The sequence below is a fragment of the Poecilia latipinna genome, unplaced genomic scaffold (genome assembly GCF_001443285.1).
Source record: "Poecilia latipinna isolate Pla-1442-1.1 unplaced genomic scaffold, P_latipinna-1.0 Scaffold1826, whole genome shotgun sequence".
Lineage (NCBI taxonomy): Eukaryota > Metazoa > Chordata > Actinopteri > Cyprinodontiformes > Poeciliidae > Poecilia > Poecilia latipinna.
In genome coordinates this window covers 42,565-56,691 of record NW_015114442.1, presented here as the reverse complement: position 1 = coordinate 56,691, position 14,127 = coordinate 42,565, and the positions used below count along the sequence as shown (strand labels likewise).

At 42.5% G+C, this 14,127-nt stretch overlaps 1 protein-coding gene across 1 annotated transcript in view; it reads left to right on the top strand.

The window, feature by feature from the left end:
* The first annotated feature begins 4,287 nt into the window (after window positions 1-4,287).
* Window positions 4,288-14,127, top strand: part of irs4b (insulin receptor substrate 4b) — an 18,944-nt gene continuing 9,104 nt past the window's right edge. Inside the window, exon 1 of the mRNA XM_015014532.1 lies at window positions 4,288-8,939. Coding sequence (XP_014870018.1) covers window positions 4,853-8,939 — 4,087 coding nt within the window. The 5' untranslated portion in view covers window positions 4,288-4,852. The remainder of the gene's footprint in view (window positions 8,940-14,127) is intronic.

Here is a 14,127-nt window from a genome sequence, read left to right as displayed (position 1 = left end):
TTCCTAACACACCTGTAAGATTTATTTTACCCGACACGATAGATCATTGTTTGAATATTCTTTCTCCAAACATACTTCTTCATGGCATACTTCTATAACTGAACAATATCTACAGATGTCTCAAAATGTGTTACACTGTTTGGCCCATTGCACTGCAGCACCAACATATATTTACATCTCCATTTAAAGGAGTACGTGACGGAATACAGGCTTTTTTGAGCCAGTATTCCAGTATTTGTGATTAAATCCTGAGGATGTTCAATCAAAAAGTCCAGATTAGGAAACAATTTCAGAAGAGTCAACAACATCTTAGTATACCATGAACACGTGCCTATGGTGCTATAATGACCAAAAGTTTACATGTGTAAATGATTGGAACTTTGTCATGATGACACAACTGATGCTTTATGTAAAGCTCAGTGTTTTCACGTCGGCAGAAACACTTCTCTTGGAAATGTGTACAGCGGTGGCTCTGTCTGCATTCCACCAGGCAATCTTGGACAAGCTTGAGAGACATGCAATGCTGACAATATATCATCAGATTTACCCTGAAAATTGTACTTTGATATGGACACTTGGTTACATCCCTAAGGTGAGCTAAGTGTGTTCAAGTGCTGGATGGTGAATGTCACTCTGTATTTGTTCCATTTGTATGACTTGTAACATTAGAACATTTTTGGCATTACTGCCTGTTTTATACTTAAACAAATCTCATTATTGCTCAAGGTAGTAACTCTGAGGGGTTTTGGTTGGGTGCTGGAACTGGTAAACAGACCTGGGAGGTGCACAGAAGGTAAAATGGGTGAACAACTACAGAAACTACAGTCAGAGGGTTAGGGTTAGGGAGGTATGTTCCCCTTTTGAGCTCCCCGTGTGTGTGTGTGTGTGTGTGTGTGTGTGTGTGTGTGTGTGTGTGTGTGTGTGTGTCTGCTTTGTTGACTCCGCTTCTTTGTTACAAGTACAATAGATGTAGAAAATCTACTGTAAAATACAGTTCAGGCCACCAGAGGGAGCAGTGATGTAATTGTCAATCAAGAGATGGAAGAAGCTCACTTGGACTAGATTCCTCACAATGTCACAAGCTAAATTACTTTAATTACAATTAATATAATTAGTTCATAGTAACTGCTTCAAATGCTTACTTTCAGTAAATGTCGAAGTTTTTCATTTTTCACCTTCTCATTTCAGTCCAGAAAACACTGACTTACAAGTAACTTTTCAGCAATAGGATCTTGTTTTAAGCCAATAATTCCTTAATATTGATGAATAAATATTAGTTCCACCACTAGTAGATTATTTCACCTATAACATTGGAAAAATGTCTTGGTGTAAGTAAAATAATCTGCCAATGGAACTACTTTTTCATCAAAGTACTTTTTTCTTACTTTTTCTGACCTTCTGACGTAAAACTTAAGTTCATATATCTTGCTGAAAAGTTACTTTAAAGTGATATTTACACTGAAAACTAAACACAAAATACTTGGTAAAATTTTGTTTTATTGCACTGTAAATCAATGTTCAGTAAAACACCCCAAAATAACAAGTATTTATTATAATCTCTAAGGTAAAGAGCCAGGACAAGAATATGAAAATAGAGAAAGAATAATATCAAAGCCATAATGACGTAACCTGGTTGAATTATTCTGTGCGAGAAAGACAACAGTTTGAAAATCTCAGAGGAAGCAGAACTAAAATTCTCCTCCACACCTTTAAAACCGTAGACAGAAACAAGGGAAGACACACAATGTTCTGCCAAGCAGAGTCGGCAGATTTTCATCTGCCGACTCTGGACAGGAAGGTCTCATGACAGACACAGTTAGAAGAACCAGATTTCCATTGAAAAACAGCTGATATCTCCCCTGGAAGGAGTTAGGTTGCCGGTTGACTCAGCTGGTAGCTGGGCGTCATTGTGAGAGAGATTTAAGAACGGTATTTCAGATGTCATAATGGTGTCCGGTTGTCCTGTAGCAGAACTAAAGAGAGGAGGAGTTGGAGATAGTGAAACTGATTTATGCGGTTAATGATAGGGTAGCAGAAATACCTGATAGGATTAAAATCCAGATTGAAAACAAAAGCTAAGCACTGGAGAAAAAAAAATCAAGGTTCAATTCCTTTTTGCTATTTGGATAAATGTCAAACTTCATAAACATTAATAGTGACAGTAAATTCATCAAATTTAGCAGCACCTAACATCCATTAAAACCAAAAATATGTTTATAACAGAGTCGCTATGTCAGCTCTAAATTTGACATAGTTTGCTAATCTTTATTAAAAGTAACTCTAGAAATTCTTGTTTGCTCTTAAATGTAAATTTTATAACTTCAAGCATATAACTGCCAGGCTTAGAGAAGTAATGGAGCAGTATGTTGGTATGTTGTTAAAATTAGAAAATTTCTTATTATTGAACTAAATAACAGAGGAAGTTAGTGAGATACTTCTTGCGTATTAATTTCCTAGCTCAGGGAGTTAAACACTTTCATGCAAAAAAAAATAAAAAATCACAAAGGTTAGTTTTCAATTTTTGGAGGCAAATTGGTATAACAACCAATTGTGCACAATATTTGTTCGTCAGGTTTAAAAAAATTACTGTTAAATTACTTGAAAGTCTTAAATTTTAAATAGTTTTCACTGAAGCTAATATATAGTGAGGATTAGCAACAAATAGCATCCATGAAAATGTTTATTTTCTCTTGCAGCTACATATTTTCAATATCTCAAAAACAACTCAAATTACAATTAAAGAAAGAAGCTTTGGGGATCTTGAGTCATGGAAATGTCGTAGATTAATAGAAATGTTAGCACTGGTTACAATTTTCATTGTAGCTAATGCTAGCTGCATATTTATGTAGGCAAATAGGTTGAAGAAGGACTTTTGTGACCCAAACAATTCAGTTACAGCTTTCTCTTGAGTAATGGCCCATTGTATTCATTATTTTATCCTATAATACATAATTGAGGTTTAATTTATAACTAATGCCAAATAAATTTTACTATATAGAAGTCTCACTTCTTCCTTAAATGTCATAAATGTAATTTGTTTATAATAAAACTGAGTCATCAGCTCTTTCATTCCTATGATTACAGTATCATTAGTGATAAGTAAGCATTAAACATCTGTATTACTTAAATTATCATATTATTTTCCCCTTGCACAGAGTCCTCCCATGCACTGGAATAATTCTAAATTATGTTTTAGGTCTTTGTCGAGCACAAGGACAAATTATTCAAAGCCTGACAGGTGGTCCTGCATGGAACTAGGGGTATGATTCCCTCTGGGGTCACCTGCACAACATATGATCCCACTCATTAGCCTGGAAGGTACTTGAGAGAAAAGGTTAAAGTGAATGGTTGTAAGCAAAGCATAGCGGAAGCCAGGAAAGCCGAGCATGGCATTCTCCGCAGTGTGGAAGAACACTGATACCTCCCCTGGGTGAGGGAGAGGGTTCTCCTCCTAGAGGACTCTTCCCCAAACATGTCGCCGCTCTCAGCAAGCATTTAGTGCTACATAGCTACTCTGAGGTTACGTGACGACAAAATATTACTGAGAAATACGGCAGACAAAGTGAGATTGTAGCATTTGACTATTCAACAAGATTATATTAAAATTTAAAATTATATTTCATTTTTTACTTTATCTAAGGAAAACACACACACACACACACACACACACACACACATATATATATATATATATATATATATATATATATATATATATATATATATATATATATATATATATATATATATATATATACACACACACACACACACTACAGGGTTTGTTTTAAATATTAATTCTATGTTATCTTCATTTATTTCTTATGATACACTTTTGTGTGTGTTTTAGAATTTTAATGACACTCTTTATATCTATTGCTACAGTTTTCTCATGACAAAAATACAAAAATATGATTGTGTTTTCTCAACTCTTTTACTTATTGTAGTTTAATAATAATCATCATCATCATAATAATTTATGTACTTTGTTTTGCATTTTCTGTCATTATTGTCTATATTGTTGTTCTTCTATTTAACCTCAGTAAAGAGTGTTTTTGTTATCTTTAACTGCATGTAAGTGAATATCAATAAAAACTGATTTATTGGCAGACTGACCGGCTGATTTAATTTAAACCGTTTGTTTATTCAACGAAAATTTCATTGCAATACAAATATATATTAAATATCTATGTAATAGTTGGACAGAAGGATTGTTATTCTGTTTCTACAGGTCCGAGATCCCTTTTTGGCGACAATACAATAGTGGTTTCACTTGCTAAAATGAGCCTGCAAAAGCCACCTCCTATTTATAAACTTTAGTTGTATCTTTGGAACACGACTGGTTCAAGGCATTGACGCAAAGTGCACATATCTTGCAGCGATTGGTCCAGGCGTCTGTCATGACGTGTCAGTCAAAGTGATGGGCCAATCACAGCCGGTATTTGAGTCTTTGTTCCTCCCGCTTGCTGGCTGACGCAGAGGGTCATGTGTTATTTGTGCTGTGGCCCGTAGAGATGTGTACAGGAGCAGAAGGGAACGGATTGCTAAAGGAGCTAGCTGGATCCTCCCGGTTACAGAAGCAAGGCTGAGCGTGGCCATGTTCTACACGGTAGGCTTTATTTCATGATAAAAGCCAACAGTGGAGTGTATTGGTCGCCGAAAAGAGTCGGAGAGACGCGTTTTATTCAGGCGGAGTAACAAAGCCGGTGTGTGAGGATTGCAAATCTGAGCCGTACGAGTCACCGTTAGCTGGCCTAGCCGGACTCGGGAACTTCGTCTCCCAAAACAAGAATGGGGTCTGAGTCCACTCGGATTAGCCTGCTACTAAAGTGACCTTTGCTTATATTCCCTGATGGCTAACTTCACGAATTACCAGCAGGGTAAGGCGGCTATGTTGATGGTGGAGCCTCAGCAGAGGGACGTGGGGACGAGTCCTGCGGCCGCCAACACAAACGGAGACGGCTCAGTCGGGGAACCCCCTTCCCCGTTAATTAATATCGGCGGCGGAGGAGGAGGCTCTCGTTTTCACCAACATTTGCCGCCCCCCAATCACCTTCACCACCACCAAAACCTCAGCCACGACTCGCCAAAGGATCAACAGCAGCACCATCACTACCAGCTGGCTCCACAGCAGCATCTTTCCGGGGAAAACACCACCGAGTCCCCGGGCAGAAAAGCCGCCTCCTCCTCTTCTATAAGCCAGGTACACACAGCCGAGGACCCCGCCGCTAGCGGCAGCGGCAGCAGCCATGTATACGCCGCTGTGACCGTCGCTAACAGCTCTGAAGTCGTGGATGATATTCGAAAGTGCGGCTATTTGAGAAAGCAGAAACACGGACACAAGCGGTTTTTCGTGCTCCGGGCTGCCAGCCATCTGGGGCCGAGTCGTCTGGAATACTACGACAGCGAGAAGAAATTCAGAAACAGCCTGCGCACCGCTGCCGCCGCGAGCGGAGGAGCGGTGGCCGCTTCGCCTCCGAAGAGGGTTATTTACCTCTACCAGTGTTTCACGGTGAACAAAAGGGCGGACTCTAAAAACAAACACCTCATTGCCCTGTACACTAAGGACGAATATTTTGCTATTGTGGCTGAAAACGAGACGGAGCAGGAAGACTGGTATGTGGCCATCAGTGAGTTGATGAGTGAGGGAAAGAGGGGGCACGTGGACTCTGATGATTTAGATGATGGCTATGGTACAGTCAGCCCTGGGACTGTGTTTAAGGAGGTTTGGCAGGTTAATGTTAAACCTAAAGGACTGGGTCAAACTAAAAACCTCACAGGTGTTTACCGGCTATGCCTGTCTACTAAAACCATTCACCTCGTTAAACTGAACTCTGAAACCCCCTGCGTTAACCTCCAGCTGATGAATATTAGGCGCTGTGGACACTCTGAGAGCTTCTTCTTCATAGAGGTGGGCCGCTCCTCCTCCATTGGGCCTGGGGAAATATGGATGCAGGTGGACGACTCGGTGGTGGCCCAGAACATGCACGAGACCATCCTGGAAACGATGAAAGCCCTGAAAGCTTTTGCGGAATTCCGGCCGAGGAGCAAAAGCCAATCTTCAGGCTCCAACCCCATGTCGTTCATCACCACGCGACGCCACCTGGGTAACCTGCCTCCAAGTCAGACAGGGTTACAGCGGCGGTCGAGGACGGAGTCTGTAGTCGGCACGCCACCCTCTAGTAAAAGTTCCGGGGCGAGCGGCTATCGCTTCCGCACATCTAGTGAAGGCGAGGGGACGATGAATCGGCCGTTTCGCTCTGCCACGGGAAGCCTGGTCCACCTCAACGCAGCCCGTGTTCCCCATGGCCGTCAGGACAGCGGCGGGAGTGGCAGCAGCTGGAGTGGTGTTGCAACAGGAAATGCTGGCACGAGCACTACGAGCAACCGCTACGTCAGAGCTATCCCCTCCACCTGTCACGCCCGCTCAGCCTCACTTCCCGTCTCCCACTTCCCTTCGACCACCAGCCCAGTCAGTGTTTCCTCCAGCAGTGGCCATGGCTCTGTTTCTGACACGCTCACCCGCCCATCAAGCGCCTCTATATGTGGCTCCCCATCTGATGGAGGCTTTAACTCCTCTGATGAGTACGGCTCCAGTCCGGGTGACTTCCGGTACTTCCGGGTGAGGAGCAACACGCCTGATTCTCTGGGCAACACCCCACCAATCAGAGAGGAAAACTGCCTCAACGATTACATGGCCATGGGTTGGAACCGGGACGTTTTCGGCACCAGTGTGGGCTCTGGAAACAACAGTGGATGTGAGACACCGCGTGATGAGAGTACCTCAACGACTGAGGATGAGCGCTTTTCTTCCTCATCACTGAGGAGGAGGACTCACTCCTTCTCCAGAGCAGCTGCTGGTGTGACCGGAGCCTCCGGAGTAGCTACTTATCAGAAAATGACCCAGACGAACCTCTCGCTGGATGAGGGGTCAGACGTAGTGCTGCCATTTGGGAGCGGGCTGCTCCGTGGTGGGCCGTCTTCTTCCTCTTCCTCACTTCGCTCCGACTACAGCTCATGCTCTGAACACAGTCAGCAGAGCCGTCCCTCGACACTCTCCAGGTCGGAGGCTGGAGCCGAACGCCCCCCTCTTTCTTCCTCCTCTTCTGCCAAGGAAGACAGCGGCTACATGCCCATGATGTGTGGCGTGGCAACGGCGTCGCCGCGGGACACTCCTCCTGACTACATGCCTATGCAACCCTCTTCTTACTCCTACCAGATCTCTCACTCACCCCAGTTCCACAGTCCAGCTTTAGGCACGCGCTCAGCCCACCATCACCCACAATCTTCCACAGACTCTCACGGCTACATGATGATGCTCCCAGGGAGCAGTGGCACCTCTTCTTCTCCTCTCCAGGCCTCTTCCGGTGGTCCTGGAGCTGCTGGTGTTGGTGGAAGTAACAGCATGGCTGAGAAACCTGAAAACGGAGAATATATGGACATGTCCTACAGCGGCTGTGGTCGCAAGCTCCCAGGTGAAGACAGCAGTCTGTATTACACACCAGGAACACCTGAGGGGCCCCTGAAGTCTTACAGTCCTTACTTCTCTCTCCCCCGCTCTTATAAGGCCCCCAACAGGGAGAGGGAAGAGAGAGAGGATGGGGAATACGTACCCATGAGTTCCCCTGCCAAACCAGTGTATTCGTCAGTTGCGACTGCTTCAATGTTGGTGCCAGAAAAAAGAATAGGAGGGGGCAGCAACACCTCCACTCCCTCCCACCCACCTCCTCCTTATGGAGCTCACCATACAACTGCGGCAATGGCTGACCGACGGGTCATGAGACCTACCCGCCTTCCTTTAGGCAGGAGGAGTTTCCATGGCCCGCTGCGGGTCGGCGAGCCCGCCACAGAGACCACGTGTGCTACAAGGTCTGTCCCAGTCACCAGTGTCCCACGCGAAGGGCCCTCAAGTCCTGGAGAATATATCAATATTGAGTTTGGAGAACACTTCCCTCACCAACAGCAGCCCCCTCCCTATCCCTTGTCCACTCAAGATGAAGCCCCCTCCCTGGTATCCAGCGACGCTCGCTGCTCTCCTCCCCAAGACTACATGAGCGTGGAGGTCGGGTCGGACCAGCATGATGCCACTGGGTGTCTGGGTAAGAACCAGTCGCCCAGGCCCAGCCTCGTTGCTCCTTGGAACCCGCCCAGCTACATCCGACCTCTGGTTAACAGCTCTGGGGTCGCCGGTTCAGGCGGTCACTGGAGGTCGGTAGGAGATGATTACACGGACATGTCATTCAACCTCAGCAGAGGTGAGAGGACTCAAAGCCCCACAGCGATGCTGCAACATCTTTGCGTCATAGAGGGACGCTATGGACACCCTGCCTCTACCACCTCCTCGTCGACCATTTCCCCACCTCACTCTCCTTCGACTCAACAGTCGGAGCCCAAGGTGGTGCGAGCGGACCCCCAAGGCAGAAGGAGACACAGTTCAGAGACGTTCTCCTCCAGTTCATCCTCTAACTCAACGCCTTCATCCTCAGCCACCCATCCGTCTCTGTCCAACCCCTCTGCCCCGAACGCCAATGGATCCTACCAGACGGAGGGACAGACCTCCAGGTGGGCCAGCTCGGCGTCTTTCGACAGCGTGTGGATGTCCTTGGAGGGCGCAGGAGACTCGCCAGCTCACCACACCCAGGTGAGAAACGCAGAGACCGACGCCGTGTCCGGGAACATCCCAACGTCCGCCTCTTCGGGGGTTGGCGCCAGCAGAATGTGCAGGAACACATCCATCGGCTACCAGAACGGCCTCAACTACATCGCCTTGGAGCTGAGGGAAGACGGGAGCAACGCAGGAGCACCAGGGGCCAGTAGCAGCAGCAGCGGCGGCGGGAATGCATCAGTGGCGCCGCCGGGGATGGTACCTTTGCCAGAGAATGGAGCCTACGCCAGCATAGACTTCACCAAATCGGATGGAGTCACCACAGCAACCAAGGGTGAGTTTGACTTGTTTCTGTTTGATGCCATCTCAGATTTTGTTTCAATTTAGCAGTGATTAAAAGGAAAAAAAGTGTTATGGATCTAAAATAACTGTATGCTATTTTGAGTCCTTTTACATCAATGTGCAGCTCTTCAAAGTGTATATTCTGTTCTAAATCAACTCTGTGAGATCTTCTGTTTCTGACACTTGAAGCTGCCAGCTGTTGTCTTTGAAGGCTTCTGTCTGGGGAACTGAAGTCTAGGCTGTAACGGCGCTGTTTCAGGAAGTGGCACAAATGTGTGGTTCATCTTTTGGGCCCTGTTGTTTTTTTTTTTTTCTTTTCATTTGCGTTGTGTGCCAGCAGACTGGTAGATGGCTTGTTTTCTCAATGGAGAGGTTTATCTTAGGTCAGCTGCGGACTGAGTCACCCTAAAAAAAAAAGGCCCTAGCTGGCGGCGGCGTCTCTGTGTTCCTGTCTGTGTGCACTTGTTGCTGTTTTTGTTTCTGTCAGCATGTATGCAGAGTTTACGTGTGTGTCTGTGTCTGTCTGTGTTTAATCACTTTTTGTCTCCTTTAAGCCATTCATTTGAGACATTTTTATGTTTTGGAAACATTTGCCTTCATTACAAGTTGAAAAACATTGTTTCAGGAGTACATTTAACTTAACAACAGTTGTCGTGTAGCTTTGCAGTGATTTAATTGATCCACTTTTCTTATTTTCTATTAGAATTCTTAAATGAAAACTGTATTAATTAGATTGTCTAGATGCTGTCGTATTGTAGAGAATGGAGCAGACTGGTTTATTTCTGGTTTTCAGTGTCAGAAAAATTTATGATTTTGGTCTTGATTGATTCAGATTTTCTTATTCTTATAGAATTAAAACACTAAAAATGTAGATTGTTTGTTGGAGATTGTATTTTTAAATGACAAAGTGAAGGAATTAGAAAAAAAAAAACAATTTTCTCATTTCCTGTTTTGTGTTGAGGTTCACATATGTACTTTCTCTTGGTCACAAATGGCTGTGACTTTGAGAAAAATAAATTATGGGAATAAAGTAGTAATATTGTGAGGGGGAAAGTAATCTTGAGAACAAGGTAATAATAATCAGGAAATAGAAGCAATAATTTGAAAATGAAATCACAATATTACCAGAATAAAGTGATAACAATACAAGAATAATGTTGTTTGACAGTCATTTTATGAGAACTAAATAAATTTAGTCTCCAAAAAATATTTTTGTAACTTAAACAGAAATCTTAGTGCGGCCTTGATACACTAAGATTTTAAAGTGTAAATCCCAACTGTTTATTGGATTTTCACCAAACTAAAGACATCCCTTCATCTATCACTTGTTGCTTATCTGAGAGAGCATCGCACGGTAAATGAAAACCAATAAAAACATACTTGTGGCTGATGCATTTACAGATGGAAAATGGTTTGAGCACTTAATATTAGTTGTAGCAAAACACATTATGCTCTATATGACCAGCCACTAGAACAATTATGGCGGATTAATTGATACATCTTTGGTGTTATTTTATAAAGTTGAGTATGATCATTTTTTTTATAATTAGATCTAATTGTGACTATGATTAGATTACACTGCAATGAAATGTGTTGATGTAAATTGAATTTGCACTGAATGGGCCTTTATGTAATGCTCCTATATGTAATGCATTTCATATAGGAGCTGTATAAATAAACACAATCATTGTGTGTATATTAAGTATTTAAAAAGGTACAATTTAAAACCTGAAAAATCATTACTGTGGCCTGAAGTCCATATGAAGTGTTTTGTTATGCGATGCATAGATCAAGACAGGGCCGTCCCTCTCCCACCTGTTGCTGTTCGCTGCCACTCCGCTGGTTGAAAGGAGACTACAACATTGTTAGAAGTCAGATAAATTAAGCTCTTACAAACTAACATTCTTCAAAAATAATTAGGAGTGAGCTTATTTGCTCCTTTTCTGTGTCAAATTATTATATCAATTGTGAAAATTTGATGAAACCTTGGTATTTTTGCTAAAAGGTTATTTTTAGATTTTTTTTTTCCATATCCAAGTCTAAAAATTGTTCCATTGTGCTCCCCTTCCCCATTCAAGTTTCACAATATTGTATTAAAGTAATTAAGACCTTATTTTGAATGAAGCTCTGTAAACTGATTTATAAAGCTTTTTCTACAGAAATGCAGGATTGCAGTATAATCTCTTCTATTTATCTCCGATTTTTGTTTATCTTATCAAGGTCTTCATATTTTAAAGAAATCGTTTGGCAAATTACTGTGCCATCGAAGTTGAATCTTAACATGCATGAAATATTAAGTTGATTTGGAAATGTTCAGTTTGTAATTTTTATCCTAGTTATGTGGAAGTGTTTTAAGTCTTGATATTTTTTGAAACCATAACTTTTTAAGACCTGAAAATATACAGCTGTTCATATGCTTGTTGGTTTTTAAGTTTGATTTTCAAGTTAGTCTAATACAATGGCATACTTTTTTAGAAACGGTCTCCAGAATTCAATTCAGTTTCTATGGGGTTATTTCACAGCAAACTGATCCAGTGTACATACCGAAATATATAAATATATTATTTTATCAAATGCTGTCTTTCCAGTCTTTCACTTTGGAGAAACTTTTGCATTTTCTGCCTCTATGTTCCTGGTCCATAGTTGGATTTTTCTGTAGTTTCGAACCGTCAGAAGATCCTTATGCTAAGTTAGCGACCTAGCACTGTGGACACTCCAACATTCGCAGCTTCGCACATTGCACACATGATTTTTGGGGACGTCTCTTAGAATACAACATTTTAGTTTTAAATCTACTTATTTAAAGTACCTTTGTATTTTTTTGAATTCATGGTTTCAGAAGAAATGTATATCAGATTACTAAATTGCAATGCTTGTTAAAAAATAACTGCTTTTTCAGGGACTGCAGTTATTGCTTTTATCTTCAAACTACTAACAACCAAGTCAGATTGGATTGAGGGCATATATGGACATCAGTTTTTAGTTTTGCCAGAGTGCTTTGATTGAATTTGGGTCTGGACTTGAACTAGGCCATATTCTAACTCATGGAAAGGCTTTGTGTTGCAACATCTTGTTTCTGGATTGCCCTGTAATTAGTTTAATTCATCTTCTATCAAGTCTCAGCAGAGCACCTTCTTCCAGAAGTCAGATTATTAAATTATTTAAGTATATGCTCCATATACAAGTTTTTTTTTAAGCCTTACCAACCAGGCTGATTGCTTCTCTTTGTTTACTGTGCACTTAAATGTTTCATCAGATTGCTTTTTCCTTTTCTTGCATGACCGGTTTGTTTATCCTCTTGCTAGTTTATGTAGGATCTATTCCGTTCAGGCTCGTGAAGTATAAGGAGTGTCACACACGTGTGTGTACAGTCTTTCCCCCCTGCATCCAGGTCAACTTGCGTTTGTTTGCACTGAGTCATGGCAGGCAGCCTTTGATGTGGCGCCATAATTGCAGCGGCGGCGTGTTAAGACACACAGCGGTGCTGAGAGGAAGCGCATCATCATTCAGGAATGCATTTCCTCTCAGCAGCAGAGCTGAACTTATTGAGGCACACCTGGATTCTTGACCCAGAGGAGACCAGGAGGGAAGGGAGGAGGGTGAAGGCTGATTTTTGGTTTGTTTAGATTTATTTATTTTATCCAGTTGGCAGAAGACTTTTAGCTAAATCTTAAAAATGTTGGTTGGTATGTATAATGAGAATAAAAAAAATTGCTCACATTTTTTATTGTAATTGAATTGTACACAGCTGGTACACAGTGGTTTCCAGATGATGGTGCTCTGTGCGCCTTGGTTCTAATGACAAAATTAACTAATAATGTTTCTGTAAACAAAATTCCTCTTCAAAAAATATTAACCGCGAGAAAGAAAATCAGCAATTGCATTTTAATTTACTATGATAAATTAGTTGTTGCGGCAGGCTTACAGGTGGAACAGTGATGATGTCTTGGAGTGCAGCGAACACAAGTTTATTATGAAAGGAAAAAAAAACTTCCTTCATTTTGGGAGATCGGGTGATACTTTTGCTAGAAACTTATTAAACTCCACAAAAGTCTGAAAATCAACTACTTGCCCTGACTCTCTCCCATATTTAATTTCTCCTTGTAGGCGGCTGGTAATGGCCGTCCTGCTCCAGCCAGCTTAGCAACACTTCACCACTATCTTTAACTACTAAATCGTTATTGGTTAATCAAAACAGAATCAGCCAGAAAATTGCAATCAGTTTACCTGAATTTAAAAAATTAAAAAGAAACGAGTAATTGAAATATAATTAAAGAATATTTTGGGTTCAGCGAGGAAGTTGGAAGCCAAGTTATACATTTCTAAATTTGTTCAGTTGTGCTTATTTGTTCGGTGACTCTTAACTAAAAGTACACATTTTCTTCTATTTGCAGATGCTTTAGTTTTAAAGTCCACTTATTGTTATCGAGGTGAATTCCTCAATATCTCATGGTATTGACTTACGACCATATCGCCCAGCCCTAGTACCAGCCAATGTTTCCGCAAAGGAAACACAACCCTGTTCGCGTTTTACCAGCTGGTTACAGTCACAGTGTTAACCAGCACTAATGAATTTCACTCAGTTGAGCTGAATTTTGTGTGGCTGTGAATAAAGACCTTGTAAAGTGGAGAAAAACGAATGATGGCAGATGTCGAGGTGGCAAACTGTAAAGGAAATAGTAGCTGCTAAAGCACCATAAGAACAGACTCTTCTTTCTTTCCCATCCCAGGATAAGTGCCTGTGAGGTGGTAAAGGGCGTGAGGCAGGCTTATCACATAAGGGGAAGCCAGCAGGGGACCAAGATGTGCCAGAAGATGTGAAGATGGTACAAGGCTGCCCTTTTCCTCTCTCATTCCCACCTCTACGGCGAGGCCCTTCTATATTTACAGCTCTATTTTGAGCCCGACATAAATTTATGGGCCGGTCTGAGGCATGTGCTGCTCGTAACAGGACCCCCCGCCACCCAACCAGCCCACCCCCGTACACTTGTACCAGTGTGTGTTGCATGCAGCAGTTTCTCTACCTCCTAAATAGCCTGATATGTTGGCGGACAGATGTGAGTTATTAACCACGAGGATTGCACACAAAGCAGTTTTGATTTGAAGCTACCAATCCGACTGTCGGGGGGGGGGGGGGGGGGGGGGGGTTGTGGGCTCCGGCTATACATAAACGTCGGCTC